At 42.7% G+C, this 27,113-nt stretch overlaps 4 protein-coding genes across 5 annotated transcripts in view; 2 read left to right on the top strand and 2 right to left on the bottom strand.

Annotated features, from left to right (window-relative positions):
- LOC120054878 (probable phospholipid-transporting ATPase IF) overlaps window positions 1–3,098 on the top strand; it is a 35,851-nt gene extending 32,753 nt beyond the window's left edge. Inside the window, exon 30 of the mRNA XM_039002581.1 lies at window positions 1,071–3,098. Within this exon, the coding sequence (XP_038858509.1) occupies window positions 1,071–1,152 (82 nt within the window). The 3' untranslated portion in view covers window positions 1,153–3,098. The remainder of the gene's footprint in view (window positions 1–1,070) is intronic.
- LOC120054879 (methylcrotonoyl-CoA carboxylase subunit alpha, mitochondrial-like) lies at window positions 1,982–14,366 on the bottom strand. Its single transcript, XM_039002582.1, is given in 20 exon segments — window positions 1,982–4,465; window positions 4,616–4,687; window positions 5,061–5,165; window positions 5,246–5,383; window positions 5,476–5,525; window positions 6,034–6,120; window positions 7,687–7,903; window positions 8,000–8,109; window positions 10,630–10,813; window positions 11,027–11,154; window positions 11,357–11,438; window positions 11,606–11,717; window positions 11,805–11,926; window positions 12,024–12,171; window positions 12,631–12,752; window positions 12,882–12,939; window positions 12,941–12,966; window positions 13,059–13,198; window positions 13,341–13,384; window positions 14,038–14,366. Coding segments are annotated over 20 exon segments (2,103 nt in total). The 5' UTR covers window positions 14,091–14,366; the 3' UTR covers window positions 1,982–4,360.
- Window positions 14,367–19,902: 5,536 nt separating this feature from the next.
- LOC120054498 (lysosome-associated membrane glycoprotein 3-like) lies at window positions 19,903–23,525 on the bottom strand. 2 transcript variants are annotated; one of them, XM_039001928.1, is made up of 8 exons: window positions 23,426–23,525; window positions 23,202–23,255; window positions 22,933–23,106; window positions 22,358–22,581; window positions 21,955–22,080; window positions 21,587–21,641; window positions 21,294–21,467; window positions 19,903–20,390 (listed from the first exon to the last, which is right to left on the bottom strand). In XM_039001928.1, the coding sequence occupies exons 3-8, from the start codon at window positions 23,000–23,002 to the stop codon at window positions 20,248–20,250; spliced, it is 792 nt and encodes a 263-aa protein (XP_038857856.1). In that variant the 5' UTR covers window positions 23,003–23,106; window positions 23,202–23,255; window positions 23,426–23,525; the 3' UTR covers window positions 19,903–20,247. The 2 variants fall into 2 exon arrangements, with proteins under 2 accessions (XP_038857856.1, XP_038857857.1); XM_039001929.1 differs by having other exon boundaries at window positions 22,933–23,255.
- A 730-nt stretch (window positions 23,526–24,255) lies between these two features.
- LOC120054877 (kininogen-1-like) lies at window positions 24,256–27,088 on the top strand. The gene is made up of 7 exons (XM_039002580.1): window positions 24,256–24,598; window positions 24,747–24,863; window positions 24,981–25,059; window positions 25,270–25,442; window positions 26,007–26,117; window positions 26,332–26,430; window positions 26,579–27,088. The coding sequence occupies exons 1-7, from the start codon at window positions 24,389–24,391 to the stop codon at window positions 26,909–26,911; spliced, it is 1,122 nt and encodes a 373-aa protein (XP_038858508.1). The 5' UTR covers window positions 24,256–24,388; the 3' UTR covers window positions 26,912–27,088.
- Window positions 27,089–27,113: the final 25 nt, after the last annotated feature.

Genomic DNA, 27,113 nt, shown 5'->3' with positions numbered 1-27,113 from the left:
CTATTCAATCTAATATTCTGCTGCTTGCCTTGTTCTGTTCTGTTAGATGGCCATAGACGATGGACGAATAGCTTGATATCACGAGGGAGTGCCACTAGACTAGACAATTCACACCAACATACACATTTATCAAGAAATACTTATTTTTGTAATTACACAGCACCATGTACATACAAGATCTTAAACGGTTGTCTTTGTCTGAAAGACGTAATCCACATAGCACGTATAGGGTGTTGTTGATACTTTTCATCCAAAGATAAAATAATGGGTATAGTTTAATGATGAATGAGATTCTACATGAATATGGTTGAGGTGGTGAGTCTCTACTATGTCCCCTGGTGGTGGTGTTGGCTTATACAGGCTATGAAAGATGGGGGGGCCTTCGTGCCTTTCTTGAAGGTAAGAGTTGAGCTTTCTTTTCAAGGGCTCTTAGATATATATTATGTTTTTTTTTTTTTACTATACATATGCACATATTTAAGTTGTTTTAGATATGCCTATTTTTGTATTAGCAGTATGTATTCAGTCTAAATTAGTTCATATATAGTACAGCCAAGAAATGAGCTTCATATTATAAAAATAAACAGTATTTAGTCTACCTGGTTATGCATAGGATGTATTATTCATACAATGACATTATGCAGATAGAGAAGGGAGATGCTGACTTTGTGTTCAAGTCACCCATGTTAAACCATCCTGTACTAACCCTCACTGTACGCACCTTATTCTCTCTCTCCTTTTTAGTTTGAATTTGTTTCCTTGTGCTGCTCCCTCTGTAGGTTGAAGTGTAGTGTAGGAGACGGGGTTGGGAGGCAGTGGAAGATGAGCAGGATGACAGGGCTTCAGTTCCAAGGCAGGGCCTCTCATATCAATACAGATAAGGTCTTCAACCACTCCTGTGCCATTACATCCCCTTACTGTACCATGCAATGGCAAGATGGCCGTCCATCCAACAGTAAATGAAGGATCTTTAGGCAGGTCAGAGACAGACAGAAGCACTCCAGAGGTAGGGTTTCAGCTTAGTCCTCTCCCACCGCCACCCCTCACTCCTCTGTCGTTGATGCTTTTAGATCGAGGAGCAACTCGGACCCCTTCTATTCCAACGACCGGAGCATCTTGACGCTCTCCCCCATGGAGGCCACTCATTGCTAAGGTAGCAGAGAGCAGTTGTCCCGCCAGGTGCCCCGTCCCGCCCTGTCCCATGGCCACACAGAGGGACTACTCACTGCACGGCCCAGGGCTGACCACCTCAGTGGACAGTCAGACTATATCTCAAGAGAAGAATGTTGAAAGCCATGAGGCTCTGCACCACCACTTTGAGAGATGCTGCATTTGCCTAATAAAAGGGAATCAGACCAAAGAAGGATTTGTCAGACTTAAGTGGGGAAAAAACATGGTCTACTACTTTGCGCCTGTAGGTTAGTGCTGCTCCTGCTTCTCCACCTGAAAGGTCTGCCACCTTTCCTGAGGAAATTAGGTGGACCTTTTTAAAGCCATACCTTCCATTTTTACTACCTGTTTTTTCAAGGTATGGAAATGTAAAAGCAGTTAGGTCAGGTCTCTAGTCTTTTTTTTCCTGAAATGCCTTTTTTGCTCAGATTTGTTAGCATTGCGTTTGTTCCGAAATGTCGACAGGAGAATGTCCCTATAATAGCTTCCTATGAGAGATGTGTTGTTCCACCAATACAGTGCCTTTTGAGAAGTGTAACTTGGTCCCTCCAAAAATTGTTACCTAATTTTAACATAAAAAGCACATGTTCAACTTTAAAAAATTACTATAGTAAGTGCCAAATAAAGTATGGGGGGGGGGTCAATTGTGCAACAGGGAGTGGCAATTGAATGCAGGCTTCACATATATACATAAAAAATTCTAGCTTCTACAGATAAGTTTAACACTCAGTTTTCACCACAAAACACCAGATAATGGCCCCCCAAAAATAAAGGAATAGTTTCACCATATTAAAGGGAAAATCCACTCAAACTGTTTTTATTTTTTTATTTAATTAATCACTGATAACATAAAATAGTTTTCAGAAATGCAAAGCAACTAAAAAAGAGAACATTTACAATGATGGTAAAAATTTGAGAAATATTCAGGTTAAGTGGGTTAAAATCATCTTAGAGGGTGCAGAGGGACATGTCTAAATGCTTAATTTTGGCACTTTAGCAAGTCTTTATTCAAAATAAAATCAGATTTATTGAATTTTCCATATTAAAGGGCACTTCATTTAATATAACAAATTGGTGCACAATATCAAAGGGTCGCAAAAGGCACTCTTTTCGTGGAACAACCCAGATATGAAATAATAGCTGCCAAGATGACATAGCTTTCACATCTAGTTGTTTTCAAAGCCACAAATTGTTTTTGTTTGCCTTTCACTAATCATTGCCAATCATGTTTTCATTTATTTTGTTAGTCTTTTCCCCCCTCTTACTAACCACTTGTTAATGTTTGTATTTATTTCCATCATATTACTGGTAATAGGGCAGGCGAGAGAGCCTCACGGACTGAACGCAACTGCTTTAGCTCTCTGTATCCTCTTTAGCGGCCTTTAGCCCACAATAATGGAAATGCCTGAGTCAAGAGGGTCATTGAGACAACCATTTTAAACTTGCTATCAATGACAGTGACATTATGCACATCAGCATACATATTTATTAGAATATTGCCGAGATATAAAATCCCATGATTATGTATGGTTACTATTTTTAGCCGTTACATACCTCTCAGTAGCTTGAAATGGGAGACACTTGTCCAAGAAGTCAGTGGAGCTTGATATTTATTTGCATGGTACCAATATTCGTAATTATATCTGGCACTACTATTGATCTTGGTCATATCTGATGAAGTATACTTTGATTGTACTTGTTTGCTACAGTTGTTACTCAGTTTTGATATATAAATGCATCTAGTTCAGATGTCACATTTCAATCAATTTATGAAGGCATCTCTACAAGGACATTGATGTGAAGCTGTTTTTCTCTTGATCATGTTCATTGAAAAAAGAAAAAAAGGTATGTTATTGTACTCCTGTCAGTGAAATGGTTGATGTTTAAAGCAAATTCTATTTACGGAATAAATATGTTTTTAAAAAGCATGTGTAACTTTTGTCCTTTCCAGCAGAATGTGTATGCAACAAATGTTCACACACACACTACTGTGAACCTTCGATAGCACTAGCATAGTAATATACCTCTATACAGCTACAAAATTATCTTTTAGAAAAATGTAATTTGGCAACACTAATTACAAATTGAACACATCAATAACAATTAGGCTCACTATTGAATGGATGACAGCACACAGGTTAGCAGACATTCATAATAAGTTGTCAGGAGTGTGTGCTTGGAGGGATTCAACACTTTATAACCTGACTGATTTCAGCGCCACCCTTCTCTCAAATTGGTTATTTGATGGTCAATCGATACGTGAGAAGAGTTTGATGATAGGCCATCTCTTCCATGGTATTAGTTTTATGGACTAAAGTAACCACAAGGTAGGCAGTTATCAGTGAATAGCCCTTACTGTAATTTCACAGCCTGGATTGAATCATGAGACGTAGCTAGTCTCCCAGACAGACTGGTTGGCTCCCACAATGTTGCCCTATGTCTGGGATTTCCAAGACTAAAATGTAGCCTGAGTGCCAGTCTGTTTGTGATATCATGCCAAGTTGACAATGAGTACAAACAGATCTGGGACCAGGCTATAGAAGATGTGGCAGCATGTACAAAACTGAAGCTAGAAGAAAATTGCCTGGCTACCCAAATTCCTTGCTCTGGCCAAATGCTACGCCATGCTCATGGACGTTAGTTTCTTCTCCACAATGAGTCGATCTGAGTAACTCCCCGAATGGAAATCCATTCTAGACCGTCTGATTGGTCCCAGAAACTGATGGTAAAGTGACATTTAGAAAATTCTGATTGGTTCTTCTCTAACCAATCACAGTTTTTTTTATCACCCTTCATTTTGACAACACCACAAACGACTTCAATGATGGCAGTCTGCAAAGAGAAAAACTGCAAGAGCACTTTGCAGAGAATAGTACAAAAGCCAGACTTCTACACAGCCATCAGAAAATTTGGATTAGAAAAAAAACCTAAGCAAATATACCAGTATTGTTGAATATCTACACATTTCTGCCACAAAACATGAAGGCAATTTTCTGGCAACTGTACAGTGTGATCCACATAGACCTGTAGTGTGTTCCCTTAGGATTGTACAGCAGTTTGCTACTCCTATAGAAAATGCATCAACCCTTCTGGTTGAATTTTAAAATGCCTTTTTCATTTGATTTCTACAGTAACTCTTACAGTCTCAAAGTTCACAAATAGATATTCACACATGAGGATTAGATTGAGATTATTCCTCCTCAAACTCTACCAGGGCTGCGTGTCGGTTGGCCTGGGAGCCCTCCTTGAAAAACACCTTCTTGATGACTCCAGCTTTGGGTGCTCGGATGGTGTGCTGCAGAAAGAGAGAATAGTCTGAGGACCCATAGTTCATTTAGAGCCCAATGTGAGTGATAAGTGGGTGGCTACAGAGTTAGAAAAGTCAATGTGTGTGTGTAGTATTGGGAGTGGAATCCTCCCAGTGCCTGAAATGATGTAAGCTCACCTCCATTTTCATGGCATTCATCACCATCAAGGAGTCTCCCATCTCCACTGTGGCTCCTGCCTTCACCAGCACCTGGAATAAAGACGAGATCATATTAAGAATCTTACCTATCAATTCTAAATGGCCCTGTTAATGTTAGGACAGGAGTCCGTGTGGCCACATTCTGTTTTTCCATTGCAACTGACATTTATCAATTGGCACGTCTGAACGATTCACACCATGTCATCAACGGGAGGTATAGATTAAATCATTTTCCAACATTAGCCACTAAGTGAGCTAATGAGAGATATCCCATGAATCAGCATGCCTGACCATCTGGCAGGAAATCACATCCCAGAGCAACATATTAAAGATCAGTCAGAGTGGCTGGGTCAGCTTTTATAGACAGATAAATTATGTTGGTGAGAGAGACAGCAATGAGAAGAGATACTCCGTAATTTATTACCTTCTCAATGGTCCCGGTCATGGGTGCCACAGCTCCTCCCTGTGCACCTGTGCTCACACCAGCCAGGAACTTGGGCACTGGAATGCTCACCTCCGCACTACCCTCCTGATGGGGAGGAGAGAGTGGCTTAGAGGACCTAAGGTACCGTGATATGGAGAACGTGTGTTCCAGAGGAGGGGACTCACCATAGAGAATAGGTGTACTGTGTTATCCAGGATGACCAGTTTGGGCCGGGACTTCACCCCGTTCAAAGAGCAGTGCAGGAATGATGTCTGTCCCTCTGTCTCCACCTCCCCTGACACCTGGAACACTTCCCCTCCAATCTGAGGAAGTGGATAAAACCCATCAGCCGCAGGAAATCATGTTTGGGTATGTTCAAACTTTTCACAACACTCAGCACCCACATAACATGTACCTCCATAGAGTAGGTCCCATCTGGATTGTATGTAACTGTTAATTCCACTTCTGCACAGAAAAAAACATTTCACAGAACTTTAACAGTCTTTTTTCTCTGCCACTTGATTCATGGAAGACTTGCCTTCATAAAAAATGCATATGATGGGTCCTGTTCAAATTTCTTCATGTAAGACATAAAATATGAATAACTTTTACGACATAAATTCCATGTCACCAGTAAACAAAAAGCAGATTAAAAGTACTTAAAGGACAAATAAAGTACTTTTTTCTCTGTATTCAATAAATATTTTCAGCAACATTAAAACATGAGGATGCCATAGGGACTGCTGAATGTTTCATTATAGTGAGGAGATGGTATTAAGATGGGTTCACTTATAGTCTGGATGGAATCAGACACACTAATCAATGTCATTAGTGAGGTCTAGGAGAAAAAAGAATGAGGTCTATGAGGCCTGGCTGGGCTCCTCATCAATGTAAGACTGAGTGAGGAGCATTTCAATCAAACCAAGGTCTACTGGCTGCTTCCTCTGTGCTTTTGAAGGAGGTTTGGACTCACTAGTTTCACCCAGCTGGAGCGTCATATTCCTACTATATAGGATGTTCACCCTCCTGCCGTTACTGGAGGCAAAAGGAGAGAAGGGATCTGCGACAGGAGAAAAGAACAGACAGTTTAAAACCTGTTTGGGCTGCAAGGGGCAGTATTGAGTAGCCAGATAAAAGGTGCCCATTTCAAACGGCCTCGTACTCAATTCTTGCTCGTACAATATGAATATTATTATTACTATTGGATAGAAAACACTCTCTAGTTTCTAAAACCGTTTGAATTATTTCTCTGAGTGAAACAGAAGTCATTCTGCAGCACACTTCCTGACCAGGAAGTGGAAAGTCTGAAACCGAGGCTCTCTTCTACTTCCTGCCTATAAATGGTCATGAGATCTATTAGTATACATGCACGTCATACACCTTCCCCTTGATGTCAAGAGGCTGTGAGAGAAGAAATGAGGTGATTATCTTGGTCTGAGATGGAACACATCATCTTGGAATGACGTGTCCCCCATTTTCGGTACTCTGAAGAGCGCGACGTGGACAGTGGGATTGCCTTCTCTTTAGCTGCCGTAATAGGCGAGTACTATCTCCGGCTTTGATTTTATTTGATACATGTCACCATATCATCGTAAAGTATGTTTTTTCAATATAGTTTCATCAGATTATTGAAAATTTTTCGGGAGTTTTGCCGTGTTCCGTTCTCTTCCGTTTGTTGACATGGAGAGATTCGCGCCGCTTGGCTAGTGTGCATGCTAATTGAAGAGGGAAAGTTGCCGTTCTAAATCCAAACAACAACTGTTCTGGACAAAGGACACCTTGTCCAACATTCTGACAGAAGATCACCAAAAGTAAGAAACATTTTATGATGCTATTTCATATATCTGTCGTGCATGTGAACTGGTCGTCGGCGCCCAAGTGTTTCTGGCTATTGTGGCTACGCTAATATAACGCTACATTTTGTTTTCGCTGTAAAACACTTAATAAATCGGAAATATTGTCTGGAATCACAAGATGCCTGTCTTTCATTTGCTGTACACTATGTATTTTTCAGAAATGTTTTATGATGAGTAATTAGGTATTTGACGTTGGTGTCTGTAAATATTATGGCTGCTTTCGGTGCAATTTCTGATTGTAGCTGCAATGTAAACTATGATTTATACCTGAAATATGCACATTTTTCTAACAAAACATATGCTATACAATAAATATGTTATCAGACTGTCATCTGATGAAGTTGTTTCTTGGTTAGTGGCTATTTATATCTTTATTTGGTCGAATTTGTGATAGCTACTGATGGAGTAAAAAACTGGTGGAGTAAAAAAAGTGGTGTCTTTTGCTAACGTGGTTAGCTAATAGATTTACATATTGTGTCTTCCCTGTAAAACATTTTAAAAATCGGACATGTTGGCTGGATTCACAAGATGTGTACCTGTCATATGCTGTATTGGACTTGTTAATGTGTGAAAGTTAAATATTTAAAAAAAATATCTTTTGAATTTCGCGCCCTGCACTTTGAGCTGGCTGTTGTCATAAGTGTACCGACGCCGGGCTGCAGCCATAAGAAGTTTTAAGGTATCCTCCAACAGACAACAGCACTTTCTCAGACAGTTGTTGTATAGTTCTCAGCGAGCTGTAGAGACAGGCCTGTGTTGTTGTTCCTCACCGTTGGACTGGTCTCTGAAGGTTCGAGTGCTGGCCCTCTCTCTGAGCAGCAGGCCCAGGGCAGCCTGACACAGTGTGGCCCTGGAGGGAGGGCTGGGCTTGGGGAACAGCTGCTCATAATGCTGGGGGATGAAGCTGGTGGTCACATTCCCCGCCTCAAACTCTGGGTGGCCAGACAGACTCAGCAGGAAGTCAATATTGGTGTTGAGGCCTACAATCTGCCGGGATCAGTGGTCAATCAATCAACAGTACCTTACAAAACAGAAATACGCAGTAGGATGTGTCCAGTATGTGTATAATGTTAATACTCTTACGTTGTACTGGCGTAAGCAGTATCTGAGCTTCCTCAGAGCAGCAGAGCGGTCCTCTCCCCACACCACCAGTTTAGCGATCATGGGGTCGTAGTGGGCTGACACTTCATCTCCTGAGAACACAGACAGGTACATAATCATGTGGATATATCAACTAGAGGTCGACCGATTAACCAGCATGGCCGATTAATTAGGGCCGATTTCAAGTTTTCATAACAATCGGTAATCGGCATTTTTGGACGCCGATTATGGCCGATTACATTGCATTCCATGAGGAAACTGCGTGGCAGGCTGACCACCTGTTACGCGAGTGCAGCAAGGAGCCACGGTAAGTTGCTAGCTAGCATTAAACTTCTCTTATAAAAAACAATCAATCTTCACATAATCACTAGTTAACTACACATGGTTGATGATATTACTAGTTTAACTAGCTTGTCCTGCGTTGCATATAATCAATGGGGTGCCTGTTAATTTATCATCGAATCACAGCCTACTTCGCCAAACAGGGGATGATTTAAGCTCATTCGCAAAAAAAATCACAATCGTTGCACGAATGTACCTAACCATAAACATCAATGCCTTTCTTAAAATCAATACACAGAAGTATATATTTTTTTAAAACCTGCATATTTAGTTAAAAGAAATTCATGTTAGCAGGCAATATTAACTAGGGAAATTGTGTCACTTCTCTTGCGTTCATTGCACGCAGAGTCAGAGTATATGCAACAGTTTGGGCCGCCTGGCTCGTTGCGAACTAATTTGCCAGAATTTTACATAATTATGACATAACATTGAAGGTTGTGCAATGTAACACCAATATTTAGACTTAGGGTTGCCGCCCGTTCGATAAAATACGGAACGGTTCCGTATTTCTCTGAAAGAATAAAACGTTTTGTTTTCGAAATGATAGTTTCCGGATTTGACCATATTAATGGCCAACGGCTCGTATTTCTGTGTTTATTATATTATAATTAAGTCTATGATTCAATAGAGCCGTCTGACTGAGCAATTGCCAGCAGCTCTTAGCAATGCTTGCTTCACAGCGCTGTTTATGACTTCAAGCCTATCAACTCCTGAGATTAGGCTGGCAATATTAAAGTGCCTATTAGAACATCCAATAGTCAAAGGTATATGAACTACTAATGGTATAGAGAGAAATAGTTGACACGTCATAATTCCTATAATAACTACAACCTAAAACTTCTTAACTGGGAATATTGAAGAACTGGGAATATTGAACCACCAGCTTTCATACGTTCTCATGTTCTGAGCAAGGAACTCAAACTTTAGCTTTTTTACATGGCACTTGTACTTTCTTCTCCAACACTGTGTTTTGCATTATTTAAACCAAATTGAGCATGTTTCATTTTTTTATTTGAGACTAAATAGATTTTATTTATGTATTATATTAAGTTAAAATAAGTGTTCTTTGTTCATTCAGTATTGTCATTATTACAAATATATACACTGCTCAAAAAAATAAAGGGAACACTTAAACAACACAATGTAACTCCAAGTCAATCACACTTCTGTGAAATCAAACAGTCCACTTAGGAAGCAACACTGATTGACAATAAATTTCACATGCTGTTGTGCAAATGGAATAGACTAAAGGTGGAAATTATAGGCAATTAGCAAGACGCCCCCAATAAAGGAGTGATTCTGCAGGTGTTGACCACAGACCACTTCTCAGTTCCTATGCTTCCTGGCTGATGTTTTGGTCACTTTTGAATGCTGGCGGTGCTTTCACTCTAGTGGTAGCATGAGACGGAGTCTACAACCCACACAAGTGGCTCAGGTAGTGCAGCTCATCCAGCATGGCACATCAATGCGAGCTATGGCAAGAAGGTTTGATGTGTCTGTCAGCGTAGTGTCCAGAGCATGGAGGCGCTACCAGGAGACAGGCCAGTACATCAGGAGACGTGGAGGAGGCCGTAGGAGGGCAACAACCCAGCAGCAGGACCGCTACCTCTGCCTTTGTGCAAGGAGGAGTACTGCCAGAGCCCTGCAAAATGACCTCCAGCAGGCCACAAATGTGCAGCCTGGTGCAGGTCTACAATTTTGTTTCTGGTGTCCTTTGACAGCTCTTTGGTCTTGGCCATATTGGAGTTTGGAGTGTGAGTGTTTGAGGTTGTAGACAGGTGTCTTTTATACTGATAACAAGTTCACAGGTGCCATTAATACAGGTAACGAGTGGAGGACAGAGGAGCCTCTTAAAGAAGAAGTTACAGGTCTGTGAGAGCCAGAAATCTTGCTTGTTTGTAGGTGACCAAATACTTATTTTCCCCCATAATTTGCAAATAAATTCATTAAAAATCCTACAATGTGATTTTCTGGATTTTCCCCCCTCATTTTGTCTGTCATAGTTGAAGTGTACCTATGATGAAAATTACAGGCCTCTCTCATCTTTTTAAGTGGGAGAACTTGCACAATTGGTGGCTGACTAAATACTTTTTTGCCCCACTGTATATAAAAATATTGTCTGATTAATCGGTATCTGCTTTTTTTGGTCCTCCAATAATCGGTATCAGTGTTGAAAAATCATAATCGGTCGACCTCTAATATCAACAGTACTGTCTGACAGTTGTGTTAAATAGGTGTAAGTAGGTCCAGGTGAGCTGGGTGTATTGTACCTTCCCTGACGCCTGTCTCGATGCGTGTGCACTCGTCTGCCAGGGGTGTAGACAGATGAAGGAGGGGTCCTGCCCCAGGGAGGAAGTCGTTGTTGGGGTCTTCAGCGTATATCCTGGCCTCAAACGAATGGCCCATCAGTTCTATCTCCTCCTGCAGGAGGGGCAGCCTCTCGCCTGCAGCCACCTGAGAGACAAGAGGAGCACACAAACGTCAGGGTGGTGCGTTTACAAATTGTTAATCAAATCTATATTCAAATTGAAATCCTGCTATCTCTTGGATTATGTGAGATTATGAGGCCCTCTAAAAGAGCTAATAAATACACTCAACATATTACAACACATTGATGTCCCCAACACCCCCCTTCTGTTGGCATTCCTCTCCCTCTTTCTGCGTTACCCTGAGCTGCCACTCCACCAGGTCAGTACCAGTGATCATCTCAGACACAGGGTGCTCCACCTGCAGACGCGTGTTCATCTCCATGAAGAAGAAGTTGTGCTGTGCATCCATGATGAACTCCACAGTGCCTGCATTGAGACAGGGACATACATGTGGTTGTTACACCAGTGCACAGGATGGTGCAAAGCAACAGGTGTTACCTCAGAATATTATTTCACACCCTCTAGTGGGTGAGTGCCCAAAAAAAAGACAATGGAAATTGAGGACTCTGCATCCCAGCATGCAAATATTAATTATTTGTGTAAGGTTTGAGGTCAATTCTCTGTTCACCTGCTCCCACATAGTTGACGGCTTTGGCTGCTCTCACGGCTGCCTCACCCAGTTTCCGCCTCACCTCCTCGCTAATTCCAGGCTGCAAGCACAGGTGCAAACACAAAAACACTACAAATCATTAACACACACATACAGTCGCACAGACATCAAGCCTCCTAACCAGCGGGCAGCCATTCACACAGGAAACCAAGACATGCTGTGGTGCTGAGAGCAAAATTATGGAGATAGCTGTATCATAGCACTTACCCCTGGTGCTTCCTCAATGATCTTCTGGTGCCTTCTCTGCACACTGCAGTCCCTCTCAAACAGGTAGACAGCATTTCCATGCTGGTCCCCAAAAACCTGGACCTCCACATGTCTGGTGAGTGAAGGAAGATCTGTCACAACATCTAAACAGGGGTGCAGTCTGAACCTCCAACATAAATAGATAGTGTCTTCTACATACCTGGGGTCCTCTACAAATTTCTCCACTAGCATGACATCATCATTGAAGGACTTGCGAGCCTCTCGTCTTGCAGACACAAGCTGCTCATGGAAGTCTTCAGCGGTGTGTGCAATGCGCATTCCCTAGATAAACCAATCACAACCAATAGGAGCCTTAAGACACAAACAACAACACTATCATTCCATGAAACAATCCTTTCTGTGTGTGCATCTTACTTACTTTACCACCCCCGCCACGCACAGCCTTTATCATCACTGGGTAGCCTATCCTGACAGCCTCAGCTTGGAGCTTCTCATCCGATTGGTCCTCTCCGTGGTAACCCTCGATGATAGGAACACCCGCAGCTGACATTATGTATTTTGATGTACTAGGAAAAATAAATAGATTTCTAAGATGTAACTTTTGAATAACTAATATTCAAAATCAGACTTATAACATACAACACTGAGGAGTGACTTTAAAGAGAAGAGTCATTCATTGGCCACACCCACCACATCCCCCCTCACTAACTTCACAACTGCTGCTAAAAAATATCCTAGGGGACACACTGTCATTTAAAAGGTAGACACAGCAAAATAATGTTCCCACAAGCAGCCCCGTAGATATTGAGATGAGCGAGATGCAACACTTCGCTCTCACACAGTCACACAGTATCTGCGCATGTGCACGGGTTCGCTTCACACTGTTACAGCGTGGTAGCCATGGCACCAACACAGCAGACGTTGTGCCTCGCGCTTCAACACTCTTAGTTGTTGAGGAAATTGACCCACTATGCCGTTTACTTTCTGCATCTATGTCATATCGCTGAGTCTACCTTTAACTATACCTTTTGATACCCATGTCTCTGATAGCAGATGATGGAGGGCCAATAAAGATGATACCCTCCTGTTTGCATGCCTCAGCAAACTCTGTGTTCTCTGACATGAAGCCATATCCTGGGTGGACAGCCTATAACAAAAACACAATTCATAAACATAAACGTATTCTTCAGATATAGTCTGAATTGTGACTTTGAGAAACTGGGGATTGCCATAATGAATGAGTACTGCAAATACAATACTGCACTTGACAACATACATGTGATCCAGATCTCTTGGCAACCTCCAAGACTTTCTCCATGGACAAGTAACTCTGCTGGCCCAATGTTATAGGCCTCATCTGCCTAAGAAACATGAGAAGCCCCATAAATACAGCTGCATCTACAAACATATACTGACAGAGGGGTCAAAGTTTCAACCTTTAGCCTTGACATACCATGGCCACATGCATGGAATGACGATCTGCATCACTGTATACTGCCACAGAGCGCACACCCATCTTCTTTGCTGTTCGCATCACACGACAGGCGATTTCTCCTCTGTTGGCAATGAGGACTTTGTCTATCCTGCCTTGCCCTAGAGGAAAAGAGACCTGAGCTATGAGTGATGATGTAATGCATACTAATTGAGACAACTACAATGCTTCCTCTGCAGTTCAATCTACATGGAGATGAATAACTTCACAAAGAGACATTCAATATTGCTCCATGTTACTTACCAATTGAGGCAAACCGCACAAATCCTTTGGTCCATATCAATTTCCTAAGATGAGATAATAAAATAACATTGCAGGACACGGACCTTGATGATTGAAAAGGTCATGTAAAGAGAGCACGTTCTTACAACTGTTTACATCAATGAATGGCTTTCAAGGGCATGCTAACTGTAGCATGTACTAAAGCGCAGTTTGCTTCATCACAGCTGGCTAACACTCGTATTCATAATGATCATTGCTCAAAGATGATAACTAGTTGATATATAGCTAAATGCATTAAATTAAGTGCCCATCGCTTTGGAAACAAAACATTTAACCGTCCAACTGGTTAACTACCTAGCTGTTATGCTTAGTTGGCCAGCTAGCTACCTTTATTTAACCTTGCACAGAATCGGTGGATAATTGTTTTTAAAGTAAGTAGACTAGCTAGCCATGTTGACACACACAACATATGGCTTAAACGTTTTGGCTAACATGTGCTAGGGTTGCTTAACCATTCTAACACTAACGTTAGTTAGCGTCAAGAAGCAAACTAGCTACAATGTCGCGCGTTGGGTTTGCTGACTAGTTAAGTTAGGTAGCCAGCCAACTGTCTTGACAGAAAACTATCGGCATCTTCCAATCTTAGCAGTTTATTTATTCAAAATAGATAACATGCAGTGATAGTAAACACAACACATGACAAGCATTATCGACTTACTGTTGAAACATTCTTAAACCCTGTAAGGTTTGAACTTTCAGGACAGAAGCCATGTGTACTAACGTACTGTGTGAAGTTAACGTTAGCAGTCTAAACTGTCAGTAACTAGCTAACGCGTTAGTTGAATAAGAAAATAAGCGTTTGCCTTTAAAATATATTATTTTCGATTTACCATTTCAAATGTAGCTAGTTAAGATACTGCACTTAACAATACGTATTATCAACTAAAGTTGATCGATGGAAATGGTATTATATGAAACTATAGGCCGAAACATGCTCTTAGTTTGGTGAAAATAGCTACAAAGTGACGTAAACGACTAAATTCAATTTGCTGTGTGCTTTTCTCTTGTGGACGCGTAGGATGATCAACCAATAGAACATGTCGAGACAGAGGCGGGGCAGAGAGGAAGAGGCAAAGCAACACGTTTTACCAAATCAAATCAAATCAAATTTTATTGGTCACATACACATGGTTAGCAGAAGTTAATGCGAGTGTAGCGAAATGCTTGTGCTTCTAGTTCCGACCATGCAGTAATATCTAACAAGTAATCTAACAATTTCACAACAACTACCTTATACACACAAGTGTAAAGGAATGAATAAGAATATGTACATAAAAATATATGGATGAGCAATGGCCGAATGGCATAGGCAAGATGCAGTAGATGGTATAGAGTACAGTATATACATATGAGATGAGTAATGTAGGGTATGTAACCATTATATAAAGTGGCATTGTTTAAAGTGGTTAGTGATACATTTATTACATCCAATTTTTAATTATTAAAGTGGCTAGAGATTTGAGTCAGTATGTTGGCAGCAGCCACTCAATGTTAGTGATGGCTGTTTAACAGTCTGATGGCCTTGAGATAGAAGCTGTTTTTCAGTCTCTCGGTCCCAGCTTTGATGCACCTGTACTGACTTCGCCTTCTGGATGATAGCGGGGTGAACAGGCAGTGGCTTGGGTGGTTGTTGTCCTTGATGATCTTTTTGGCCTTCCTGTGACATTGGGTGGTGTAGGTGTCCTGGAGGGCAGGTAGTTTGCCCCCGGTGATGCGTTGTGCAGACCTCACTACCCTCTGGAGAAGCCTTACGGTTGTGGGTGGAGCAGTTGCCATACCAGGCGGTGATACAGCCCGACAGGATGCTCTCGATTGTGCATCTGTAAAAGTTTGTGAGTGCTTTTGGTGACAAGCAGAATTTCTTCAGCCTCCTAAGGTTGAAGAGGCGCTGCTGTGCCTTCTTCACCATGCTGTCTGTGTGGGTGGACCATTTCAGTTTGTCCGTGATGTGTACGCCGAGGAACTTAAAACTTTCCACCTTCTCCACTGCTGTCCCGTTGATGTGGGTAGGGGGGTGCTCCCTCTACTGTTTCCTGAAGTCCACGATCATCTCCTTTGTTTTGTTGACGTTGAGTGTGAAATTATTTTCCTGACACCACACTCCGAGGGCCCTCACCTCCTCCCTGTAGGCCGTCTCGTCATTGTTGGTAATCAAGCCTACCACTGTAGTGTCGTCTGCAAACGTGATGATTGAGTTGGAGGCGTGCATGGCCACGCAGTCATGGGTGAACAAGGAGTACAGGAGAGGGCTGAGAACGCACCCTTGTGGGGCCCCAGTGTTGAGGATCAGCAGGGTGGAGATGTTGTTTCCTACCCTCACCACCTGGGTGAGGGTGGTGAGGGTATCAACGCCGCAGGCTAAAGTTAAATCTAGACTTGGCTTCCTCTATCGTTACAATATAATAGCTAATCTTCGGGCGTGGTCATCCAATAAAGAGAGGTCACAGTGTTGACACTTTGGAGGTACATTTTTTGAGAGGTTCCAGACATAATTTCCACCATCTTGCAGAACAGCCACGTAGGTAGGGGTGGGCTTGGTTGGCCCAGGCCCACCCACTGGGGAGCCAGGCCCCACCCAATCAGTGACATATGCGCGCGCATTGAGGCATACTGTATGTTACTGTGCTTCTATGGCTATATGTGTAACAGTATAGCTTCCGTCCCTCTCCTCGCCCCTACCTGGGCTCAAACCAGGGACCCTCTGCACACATCAACAACTGACACCCACGAAGCATCCTTACCCATCGGGCCACAAAAGCCGCGGCTCTTGCAAAGCAAGGGGAACAACTACTTCAGGTCTCAGAGCGAGTGACGTCACCCGATTGAAACGCTATTAGCACGCACCACCGCTAACTAGCTAGCCATTTCACATCGGTTACATATGCACCATGCCACTGCCTATGTCACGTTCCTGACCTGTTTTCTGTTAGTTTTTGTATGTGTTAGTTGGTCAGGACGTGAGTTTGGGTGGGCAGTCTATGTTTTCTGTTTCTATGTTGGTTAATGGGTACCTAATATGGTTCTCAATTAGAGGCAGGTGGTTTTCATCTCCTCTGATTGAGAATCATATTAAGGTAGGTGTTTTCACTTTGTTGGTCGTGGGTGGTTGTCTCCTGTGTTAGTGTCTGTCTATGTTGCACCATACGGGACTGTTTCGGTTTGTTTGTTCATTTTGTTCGTTCGGTTTTTATGTAGTCATTTCCCTGTTCATGCGTTCTTCGTGTTTCATGTAAGTTCGTCGTCCAGGTCTGTCTACTCCGTTTGTTGTTTTGTTAGTTTATAGTGAAGTTCGTGTTTTCGTCTTTTCTTTAAATAAATCATGTCAACTCAAGAAGCTGCATTTTGGTTCAATCCCTGCTCCTCCTCTTCGGATGAAGAGGAGGAGGAACGCCGTTACAGAACCACCCACCAATCCAGAACCAAGCAGCGCAAGTTTGAGCAGCGGCCAAGAAATCAGGACTCATGGACTTGGGAGGAAGTATTGGAGGGAAAAGGACACTGGGCTCACATTGGGGAATATCGCCGCGCTCGTGAGGAGATGGAGGCAGCGAGAGCCCAAGAGCGGTGGTATGAGGAGGCAGTAAGGAGACGTGGCTGGAAGCCCGAGAAGAGACCCCAAAAATTTCTTGGGGGGGGGGCTAAGAGGTAGTGGGCCGAGGGCAGGTAGGAAACCTGCGCCCACTTCCCAGGCTTACCGTGGAGAGCGGGAGTACGGGCAGACATCGTGTTACGCAGTAGAGCGCATGGTGTCTCCTGTACGTGTGCATAGCCCGGTGCGGGTTATTCCACCTCCCCGCACTGGTAGGGCTAGATTGGGCATTGAGCCAGGTGTCATGAGGCCGGCTCAACGCGTCTGGTCTCCAGTGCGTCTCCTCGGGCCGGCTTACATGGCACCAGCCTTACGCATGGTGTCCCCGGTTCGCCTACATAGCCCGGTGCGGGTTATTCCACCTCCCCGCACTGGTCGGGCGACGGGGAGCATTCAACCAGGTAAGGTTGGGCAGGCTCAATGCTCAAGGGAGCCAGTACGCTTGCACGGTCCGGTATTTCCGGCGCTACCTCCCCGCCCCAGCCCAGTACCACCAGTGTCTACACTACGCACCAGGCTTCCAGTGCGTCTCCAGAGCCCTGTTCCTCCTCCACGCACTCTCCCTATGGTGCGTGTCTCCAGCCCAGTGCCTCCAGTTCCGGCACCACGCACTAAGCCTCCTGTGCGTCTCCAGAGCCCTGTACGCACTGTTCCTTCTCCCCGTACTCGTCCTGATGTGCGTGCACTCAGCCCGGTGCCACCAGTGCCGGTACCACGCACCAGGCCTATAGTGCGCTTCGAGAGGTCAGTGTGCCCTGTCCCTGCTCCCCGCACTAGGCTTGAAGTGCGTGTCTCCAGTCCGGTACCTCCAGTTCCGGCACCACGCACCAGGCCTACAGTGCGTCTCAGCCGGCCAGAGTCTGCCGTCTGCCCAACGGCGCCTGAACTGTCCGTCTGCCAAGCGCCGCATGAACTGCCCGTCTGTATTGAGCCTTCAAAGCCGCCCGTCTGCCATGAGCCTGCAAAGCCGCCCGTCTGCCATGAGCCTACAGAGCCTTCCGCCAGACAGGAGCCGCTAGAGCCTTCCGCCAGACAGGAGCCGCTAGAGCCTTCCGCCAGACAGGAGCAGCCAAAGCCTTCCGCCAGACAGGATCAGCCAGAGCCATCCGTCTCCGCAGCGCCATCTGAGCCATCCGTCTCCGCAGCGCCATCTGAGCCATCCGTCTCCCCAGCGCCGTCTGAGACATCCGTCTCCCAAACGCCGTCTGAGCCATCCGTCTCCCCAGCGCCGTCTGAGCCATCCGTCTCCCCAGCGCCGTCTGAGCCATCCGTCTGTCCCGAGCCATTAGAGCCGCCAGTCTGTCCCGAGCCGTCAGAGCCGTTAGTCAGTCAGGAGCCGCTAGAGCCATTCGTCAGTCAGGATCTGCCAGAGCCGCCAACCAGACAGGATCTGCCAGAGCCGCCAACCAGACAGGATCTGCCAGAGCCGCCAACCAGACAGGATCTGCCAGAGCCGCCAACCAGACAGGATCTGCCAGAGCCGCCAACCAGACAGGATCTGCCAGAGCCGCCAACCAGACAGGATCTGCCAGAGCCGTCAGCCAGCCATGAGCGTCCAGAGCCGTCAGCCAGCCATGAGCGTCCAGAGCCGTCAGCCAGCCCGGAGCTGCCAGTAATCCGGAACTGCCCCTCAGTCCAGAGCTGTCTCTCTGTCCGGAGCTGCCTTTCAGTCCGGAGTTGCCCCTCTATCCTGAGCTATCTCTCTATTCTGAGCTACCTCTCTATCCTGAGCTACCTCTCTATCTCGACCTACCTCGCTGTCCTGAGCTACCTTGTCCCGGAGCTGTCCCTTATCTTGGTGTTGCCCCTTATATTAGGTGGGTGGAAAAAGAGGGTGGTCATTCTAAGGGGGAGATGTAAGCTGGGATTGACTATGGTGGGGTGGGGACCTCGCCCTGAGCCTGAGCCACCACCGTGGTCAGATGCCCACCCAGACCCTCCCCTAGACTTTGTGCTGGTGCGCCCGGAGTTCGCACCTTAAGGGGGGGGTTATGTCACGTTCCTGACCTGTTTTCTGTTAGTTTTTGTATGTGTTAGTTGGTCAGGACGTGAGTTTGGGTGGGCAGTCTATGTTTTCTGTTTCTATGTTGGTTAATGGGTACCTAATATGGTTCTCAATTAGAGGCAGGTGGTTTTCATCTCCTCTGATTGAGAATCATATTAAGGTAGGTGTTTTCACTTTGTTGGTCGTGGGTGGTTGTCTCCTGTGTTAGTGTCTGTCTATGTTGCACCATACGGGACTGTTTCGGTTTGTTTGTTCATTTTGTTCGTTCGGTTTTTATGTAGTCATTTCCCTGTTCATGCGTTCTTCGTGTTTCATGTAAGTTCGTCGTCCAGGTCTGTCTACTCCGTTTGTTGTTTTGTTAGTTTATAGTGAAGTTCGTGTTTTCGTCTTTTCTTTAAATAAATCATGTCAACTCAAGAAGCTGCATTTTGGTTCAATCCCTGCTCCTCCTCTTCGGATGAAGAGGAGGAGGAACGCCGTTACAGCCTACTTCATTTGTTCATTTAGCAAACAATTTAGCTCATAATCCAGTGCCTTTATCACAGTCAGTATATTTGAGCTTTAATTAGCTTAAAAAATGCTAAATGTTCATCTCGACCTCATTGCAAAATGTGTAGAATAGCAAGAGATTGGCTATAAAACTGCACATTTTCCTCTCTGCCCCATGGCAACATTTGTAGAATTGCAGTAAATCAGCTTTAAAACGGCAATATTTTCTCTTTGCCCCATGGCAAAATGTGTAGAATTACAGGAAGTTCGCTTATTTTTAAAATAAAATAATGATTATTTTTTGCAGGCCCACCCTCCAACGAATTTCTGGCTACGCTACTGTTACAGAATTAGCTATTTTTGGACAGTGCTTTTTTAATAATAAGGCATGCAAGAAATCTATACTTATATGTGAACTTGAAAATAATGAATTTCAATCGTGCTGGATAAAGCCACACTTTTAATAAGGGAAAATGGGCACTCTTTAAACAAAATATAATTTCCCCCAAAAAATATAATTAGCATGCATCATGATTCAATTTGCTGACCATATTGGCTGATTATGATTGTAAACTTACAGAGTGCTTTCCTAGAAGTATTAACCACATTCACATATTTTTTACTGTAATAATATTATTTCTATTTTCTTTGCAAACAGAATTAAATATTAAAAAACAACAATAAAAATGTTAATATTGAGTCATGGATAAAAATACTAAAAAGCATCTAGGAAATACAAAACATGGCTATAAAAAGCATTCATGTTATGTTTGCATGAAGTCTTCTCAGATCCTGTCATAGCCAGCTTGTCTACGGCTGTTCCAGATGATCAGGAAGGTCAGGACAGCAATCAGGAGGAGTCCCACAACCGTGGCACCAATAATGATGGGGAAGATCCTCTTGTTGAAGTCAGCCCAGCACTCAACCTCTGAAATGCCATAGGGGGGACAAAAAATATATATATTTTGTTTATGGAACTTGAAAGGGGGAAAAACAACAACTCAAAGACCAGCATGAGCTTCCTGAAACTAGCTTCTTAATACTGGTTAAAAGAAAATACAAAATACAATTTCCCTAATACTCCAAAGGAATCACTACTCAAAAATCGTATTCATAGTACTTGGTCAACTTGAGGTCTGATCTCACTGATGTATAATACACGGAATAATAATTGACCTACTTATAATAACCTAACATACAAATGAGACAGAAAGAGACCTAGGCTGTAACTATGACCCAGTAGACTAGGATGACCTGCTGAAACCTTTCAGAGCTTCTTGATGGCAACCAAACATAGACAGATGCAATTCAATATATTGAACAACACATATTTTACTCCACATAGACTGCATTTACTTGATAATAAGTTAACTGACACATGTCTTAGATGTAAGATAAATACAGGAGATTTACTGCATATGTTATGGAGTTTTCCCTACCTAGATCATTTAAAAAATATATATCAGCAAAATGACATCAGCGGTATTAGAGCCAGAACTTCAAAATGACCCCAGGATGTGGTTAACTTTGTTTGCAAGTTTTTTAAAACTTTGTTTGTAAAGTAAATGTAATGTAAAAATTTAAACGCAGTATTGATTTTGTTTTGACTGATTCTGTTACATTGTACAATATTTTTTTAAATAATAATATTTCATCTGGATCTTAACACTTGGATAATTGTTTTTGAGGGGCCGAAAGAGCAAAACATTACCTTTATAATATTACATTTAAAAGAGCATTATACCATATATAACCTTACAGAAAAATAATAAACAGAAGGCTTTCAGAAATCATGAACGAAAAGGTCTGCAAAATTTAAAAATCGACATACCCTCTCCAAACTTCCCATTGGTGAGTTTGAAGGCTTGGAACTGAAGAGGCCCAAGCTTCACTCGAAGGTTTTCAGCCAGATGAAACTCGGTCTGAGAATTACACTTGAGGCTGTGGTCAGCGGCAGTTGGGAACAGCTTTTCATGTTCTATCACCCCAGGATAGTTTTTATTTCCTAATGGTGAAAGAATATGCTCAGCCTTGTTTTTCTAACAATGAAAAATCAGTTTAAAAATATCCATGCATTTTTTTCAAATCATGTGTCTACTTGTGAGATCATGTTGGTCAACTCACCTTTGCTTGGTGCCAAATTAGCTTTGACCTTTGACACATAGGATATGTTCCCTTCCTGTGGGAGGAAAAATAGTTAATGATGTGCATTAAATAAATAAATCATTGTTTTTATTAAAAGCCAAACATGCAAATCATCATGCAAATGCATTTGAATGAATTTGCTTCTGCTCAGAGCCATATATAGATATAATGTATTGCTCTGCTTCTGATCGTTACATGGAAGAGTTGTGGTCAACCTGTGATTATTCTTAGTTATCATCTCAGAGTCGGAGAGGAAAGGAAAAAACTTTTCCAGTTATAAGGTGATGTGGTCATATGCGTTAGACATCATGTGTGGCATGAGAAGATGGAAGTTTCTGAATTTGTACCTTTTCAAAGGTGAGCTCCAGATAGCCTCCCTCTCCTACAATAGCCAGTAAAAGAACTGCCTCTTTTTGACCACATCTACCCGTAGCGAGGGTGGTGGAAGGGTCTAAGTTGAAATAGAAAGCTTTCTGAAAAAGGATGAACATACCATTGGATTGGAAAAGGACAAAAGCAATAGCAAACAAGTGATGATGTAGGAACAAGTGATAACTTAATTCTTGTTATAGATTTAGTATAGTATCATAATGATTGTATGGTCGAACTCATGACCAAACATAGTAATGTGTATGAGAATGGCCTTCGTTGTTTTTTCACGACTTAGGTGACAAACCACATGATGTCTCACCCCTGATAAAGAAGTGCTGAAACACAAACAAAAAGTGCTGAGAAAGTGACTGTCCCTACCGTCTTCACAATAACTATGTACACCCCTCCCATGGAGACCTTGATGCATGGCTTGCCTGCGGTGTCATTCAGCACATAGTTTCCGGTGACAGGAACGGTCTCTTTGGGCTGAAGAACAGGCTTCTCTGGTAGGCTTGATTGCTCGGTGGGCTCAGGGTTGTTTAGACCAGACTCATCTGTGGTGATGATCGTCTGGTCCAATGCAGCAGTCATAAGGCTGTTTCCTGTGAAGCGGTGTAGTGTGAAGTGTGAAGTGAAACCGTTTACAGAAATCATAAACCCAGGGCAACATTCACATGCACAATTACAGATCCCCCTTAGGTTCATCTTATTTTTACAATAAAATTAAATAAATAATTGTAAAAAAGTGTTGAAGTAGCCATGATAATGTCTGTAAAATGTCATGCAGTTTTACCTGCAATGATTTAGACTTTTTAAGAGTACACTTCCACTCTTTTTTAACATGATCTCAGAATCAAATTCAGATTCAAATGGCCTGCAGTATCAACTTATATCAGACTACCACTACCACCGAATAGATTAGACATTATTAGATAGAGGTGCATGCAACTCACCCATTATGATCGCAACCAGTAGAAAAAGTATTGTTTCACGATGCATGTTGTTTCTGAGTTTGTCTGTCATCTTCTGTGTTCAGTTGAGTATTTGTGTTGTGACCAAATGTATGAAGTGTGATGTGGTGAATTCATCTCCAGACGACCAAAACGCCTTGTTCAAGTGATGAGTGCCTTCAAGGGGAGGGGCAAAGAGGGTTTTCTTTTTAAATTATTTATGAGCTATCTTTAAATGGCTGATATACCCTATATGATGTGACTAACTTTACCTTGTGCTGTTGCAGGTCAGATATCTTGTTATTTGTGTCTACTCAACTCTTTATCTAAAAAGATAGCGTTAAAGTAGGTTGGTTCAAAGGACATGTTGATTGAGCAGTTTCTATGACAATTACTTGTTTGAATTAATTAGAAGTTGCAGGCTTTAGCCTCTAAATTGAAAATATGAGGAAAATGTTTTTCTATTGGTTTATCAAAGATTGTATTTGTATCATACCTGGACCATGATGCCTTTATACATTGATTCTATGATTGGTTCATGTTTATTGCACCGGAGCTGTGGTTGGATTCTGGGAATGGCTGTGCTGCTGGGGAAATCAAACTGTTAGCAGGCATGGGATGCATTTAGGGTCAAAGGTAGAGAGGGACAAAGTATCTCCTAAAATACACACTACTGCAGCAATGTGTCAATGCAAGTCAGGATTCATTTTGGATTGACAAACTGACAAGCATTTTTGGAAAGGGTCATGTTTACCCATCCAAGTACTTTATAATGGGAGAGAGGTTGTCCTATTGCCTTCTATTTACATATTAATAACATGGACTTCTACTATTGTATTACCTTCTGACACACACTAATACTAAAGTAATATGTATGTTTACTTTAGAGATAAAACATTTGTTTTCGTTAGATCAAAAAGTTTTGATAAAGTCATTTTATGGCATGAAGTGGCTATTTATTACAGGTAATTAATTTGTGATGTTTCATTTGACCAGCACATTTACAGCACATTCGCAGAGACGTTCAAGGTTTTATTCCATAAATTATAGAGGAGACAGGACAATAAACCCTCCTCAGGCACTTGACTCCTTGATAGATCTTTTTAGATGGGTAAACAAAAAAAATGGTGTCACAACAAGTGACTGTAGGAGGATAATATGTTTTTAAACATGTCCATAATTTTTCTTGCATGCCATAAACTCTCCACAACTCAGAGACAGATATTGATTTTTCAAAGAATGCAGGCATGGTGGTGACAGCAGATAAGTAAACATTTACTCTGTTGTCACTGGGACTGCCTGGATGCCTTTCTGATTGTGCACTGTCTCATTTTATTTGAACAGGTCTGTGTAGGCGAATAGACTACAGTCAATCATTTCAGAGGTAGGAGTCCAGTAAGGAACGAGATCTGGTCTCACATTTCCTTCTCTCCGGACCTGGGACATAAATGTCTTTGTTATGAAGCTGGGAGTGAGGCTATGTGTGCTGGTGATCTCTCTCCAGCTTTTGGCTCTAGGACAGGGGCAGGAGCTTGAGCCAGAGCAGGTCCTTGTGTTCTGTGATGACAAAGATGTAGAGGCAGCTGTGGACTTGGTCCTTGTCAAGTATAATGAGAAGCTTCCTTATGGAAATCAACTAGCACTCTACCAGATTCTGGAGGCCTCAACGGTAGGTGACATATTGAGAACATTGTTATTTATATTTAGTTATTTATCCAGTCCTTTTTGTATACATCTTGAGTTGATTGTGTTGATGAAAAGAAAATACGAACATTACTACACAGAGTCACAGTATTTATTGCGTTCCTCTCTTGTAGGCTCAGAGTGACTCAGGCACTCAGTACTTTGTTGAATTCAATGGCAGGGTCACTGACTGTCCAGCAGGGGGAAACAAAGTCTGGAGAGACTGTGACTACCTCCCAACTGGGAACCAGGTAACTTACATTTGAATACATTTTAATAATTTTACTGGGGGGGGGGGGGTGCATTGTTATTAGATGACATCTCTATGCAATCTGATTAAAAAAAAACTTGTTCTGTTTATTTATCAGGTGCCAAGCCCTTGTAATGCAACGGTCCACATGTCAGAGACAGATAAAGAGGTCCTGGCAGTTTTCTGTGACCCAGTTGGTTAGTTTTTCACTTCACACAAAGTAGACCAAGCCAAAGACCACATACAAGTCTATTTATACTTAGAGTTTTTCCAGACAACCAGACAAATGTCAACCAAAGATTGACTCATGTAGTGGAATATTTATATTTGTTGATTTAGACTAGAATCACCAAAAAAATGTGTGGTTAAAATGAATTTCTATACTGACAACCCTCTCTGTTCTCCAGTGGAGGCCCCTGTTGTTGCTGTACGCTCCACATGTCTGGGGTGTCCTAGGGAGATTGATGTGGACAGTGAGGACCTAAAGGCTCCTGTGACATACTCCATCACCAGGTTCAATGCAGATTCTGACTCCAGCCATCACTTCGTCCTGAACAGTGTTGGTTTTGCTACGAGACAGGTAAATCCGTTTCAAATCTCAATCTGAGTTATTAGCTAGCTACAAAGGCTAGTTGACTATGCCACCTGGGGGAAAGTTTAGCAGGACTCTAAATACCTAGTTCAATTCAAATCTGATTCACACTGTAGGGCCAAACTGAGCTGAACTAGGCCAGGGCTGATCTGGTTACGCATCTACGATAGCTGCTGGAACCATACTGGAAATGACCATGTGAAAAGAGAAGATCAGAGCCAGTACGGTACAGTTCAAGCCCTAAAGTGTGAACCAGGGGTGATCAGGGGTGTTAGGCCCTACAACAGTTACCAACACAAATATTTTAAAGTTATCTACTTTTGAAAAAATATAATTTAAGTTAAGTGTCTTTGCTCATCCCTTCCAATGGAAATATTCCAAATCATCTCCTTGGCTCTGGAATTAGTGGGTGTGGTTATATTTACCTCTATGGGTGTGACCCTTGGACTGTACTGTACTTATTTGCGTTAGGAGTGTCATTCCAGAATCCACTGGGGGGAGGGCGGCTCAAACTAATGTCTTTGAATAACTTCTTTCACATGCTCCTCTTAGGTGGTTGCTGGATTCAGGTATAGACTGATGTTCGATATGAGGAAAAGCAATTGCTCCAAAGCGGACCACAAAGAGCTGAACGATGAATGTCATCCAGATGCTGAAGATGTGGTAAACCACAATGGAGCTCATAGTATTTTTTGAATAGGCTACAGTATATATAATATGATTCTGCTGTTGTAATACGGAAGGATTAAGGAAATTAAATAGTTATACTTTTTGGAGGAAAAAAAACCATACCATTCAATGTGGTATCATAACATTTCATTGTAATGTGATGTATCATGAATGCTTGTCCCTGCCATCCTGTGTGCCATCTCTCTAGGAACTTGCTCACTGCAATTCTACAGTAGATGTGGCACCTTGGAGACATGAGACTGCAGAAGCAAATGTGGAATGTGCACCAGGTCCCCTTCAGAATTTTGTGAGACATTCTGCAAACTACACTACTATAGCATATTAATGATGCTCGGAAAATCTGATACATTAATAGGGTAGTGATGTGTAGCTATATATTTCGGAAATTTGTGCTAAATGAAGGATTTTGACAAGGAACATTTTTCCATTCACAGGAAGTCTTTAGAAGAAGGCCTCCTGGATGGTCTCCCTTGAGGAACTTCAACAATTTTGCTGAAGCAACTCCAGCCTCAACTGCTTCAGCCAAAGAGGAGTCTTTAGAGGAGTCTCAGGAGCTCAGCCTGACTGCTGTTACCACGGCTAGCAGAGACCCAGAGCCAGCCATGCCCCCCACCACTACTGCCGAGATCCCTTTCCACTGCCCCTCCAAGCCCTGGAAGCAGTTTGTCCCTCCAACAATCCCCAGCCCTGCACAGGAGAAAAGCACAACACCCCCGCCAGCGGTAGAGGGGTGCTTCAGTGATTTAGACTTGCTGCAGAAAAAATAAGTGAATGCTGTATAATGCATTTGTATCATAAGCACACCTGCTGATTTGAAATAAAAATAATCATTTTATTCTCTTTTTGACAATGCAGTTCAATCTTACTTTTGCATTTCCTCAAATTTGTCAAAGTACATCTTAACTGTTTGGCAATTTGATACTAAAAATAAATAACTAAATGTATGAAATTGTGCTGGGTGCTATGTTA

Source organism: Salvelinus namaycush, chromosome 10 (genome assembly GCF_016432855.1).
Source record: "Salvelinus namaycush isolate Seneca chromosome 10, SaNama_1.0, whole genome shotgun sequence".
NCBI classification, from domain to species: Eukaryota; Metazoa; Chordata; class Actinopteri; order Salmoniformes; family Salmonidae; genus Salvelinus; species Salvelinus namaycush.
This window is presented reverse-complemented; position numbering and strand designations above follow the sequence as displayed.

What these genes read in the sequence shown, in the direction of transcription:
- LOC120054877 (XM_039002580.1), top strand. Translation starts at nt 24,389, where the DNA reads ATGAAGCTGGGAGTGAGGCTATGTGTGCTGGTGATCTCTCTCCAGCTT. An exon ending in ACCTCCCAACTGGGAACCAG is followed by an intron (nt 24,864 to 24,980) that starts GTAACTTACATT and finishes TTTATTTATCAG; the next exon opens with GTGCCAAGCCCTTGTAATGC. An exon ending in AGTTTTCTGTGACCCAGTTG is followed by an intron (nt 25,060 to 25,269) that starts GTTAGTTTTTCA and finishes TCTGTTCTCCAG; the next exon opens with TGGAGGCCCCTGTTGTTGCT.
- LOC120054498 (XM_039001929.1), bottom strand. Translation starts at nt 23,002, where the DNA reads ATGACAGACAAACTCAGAAACAACATGCATCGTGAAACAATACTTTTT. An exon ending in ACTGGTTGCGATCATAATGG is followed by an intron (nt 22,582 to 22,932) that starts GTGAGTTGCATG and finishes ACCGCTTCACAG; the next exon opens with GAAACAGCCTTATGACTGCT. An exon ending in TGGAGCTCACCTTTGAAAAG is followed by an intron (nt 21,642 to 21,954) that starts GTACAAATTCAG and finishes TTCCTCCCACAG; the next exon opens with GAAGGGAACATATCCTATGT.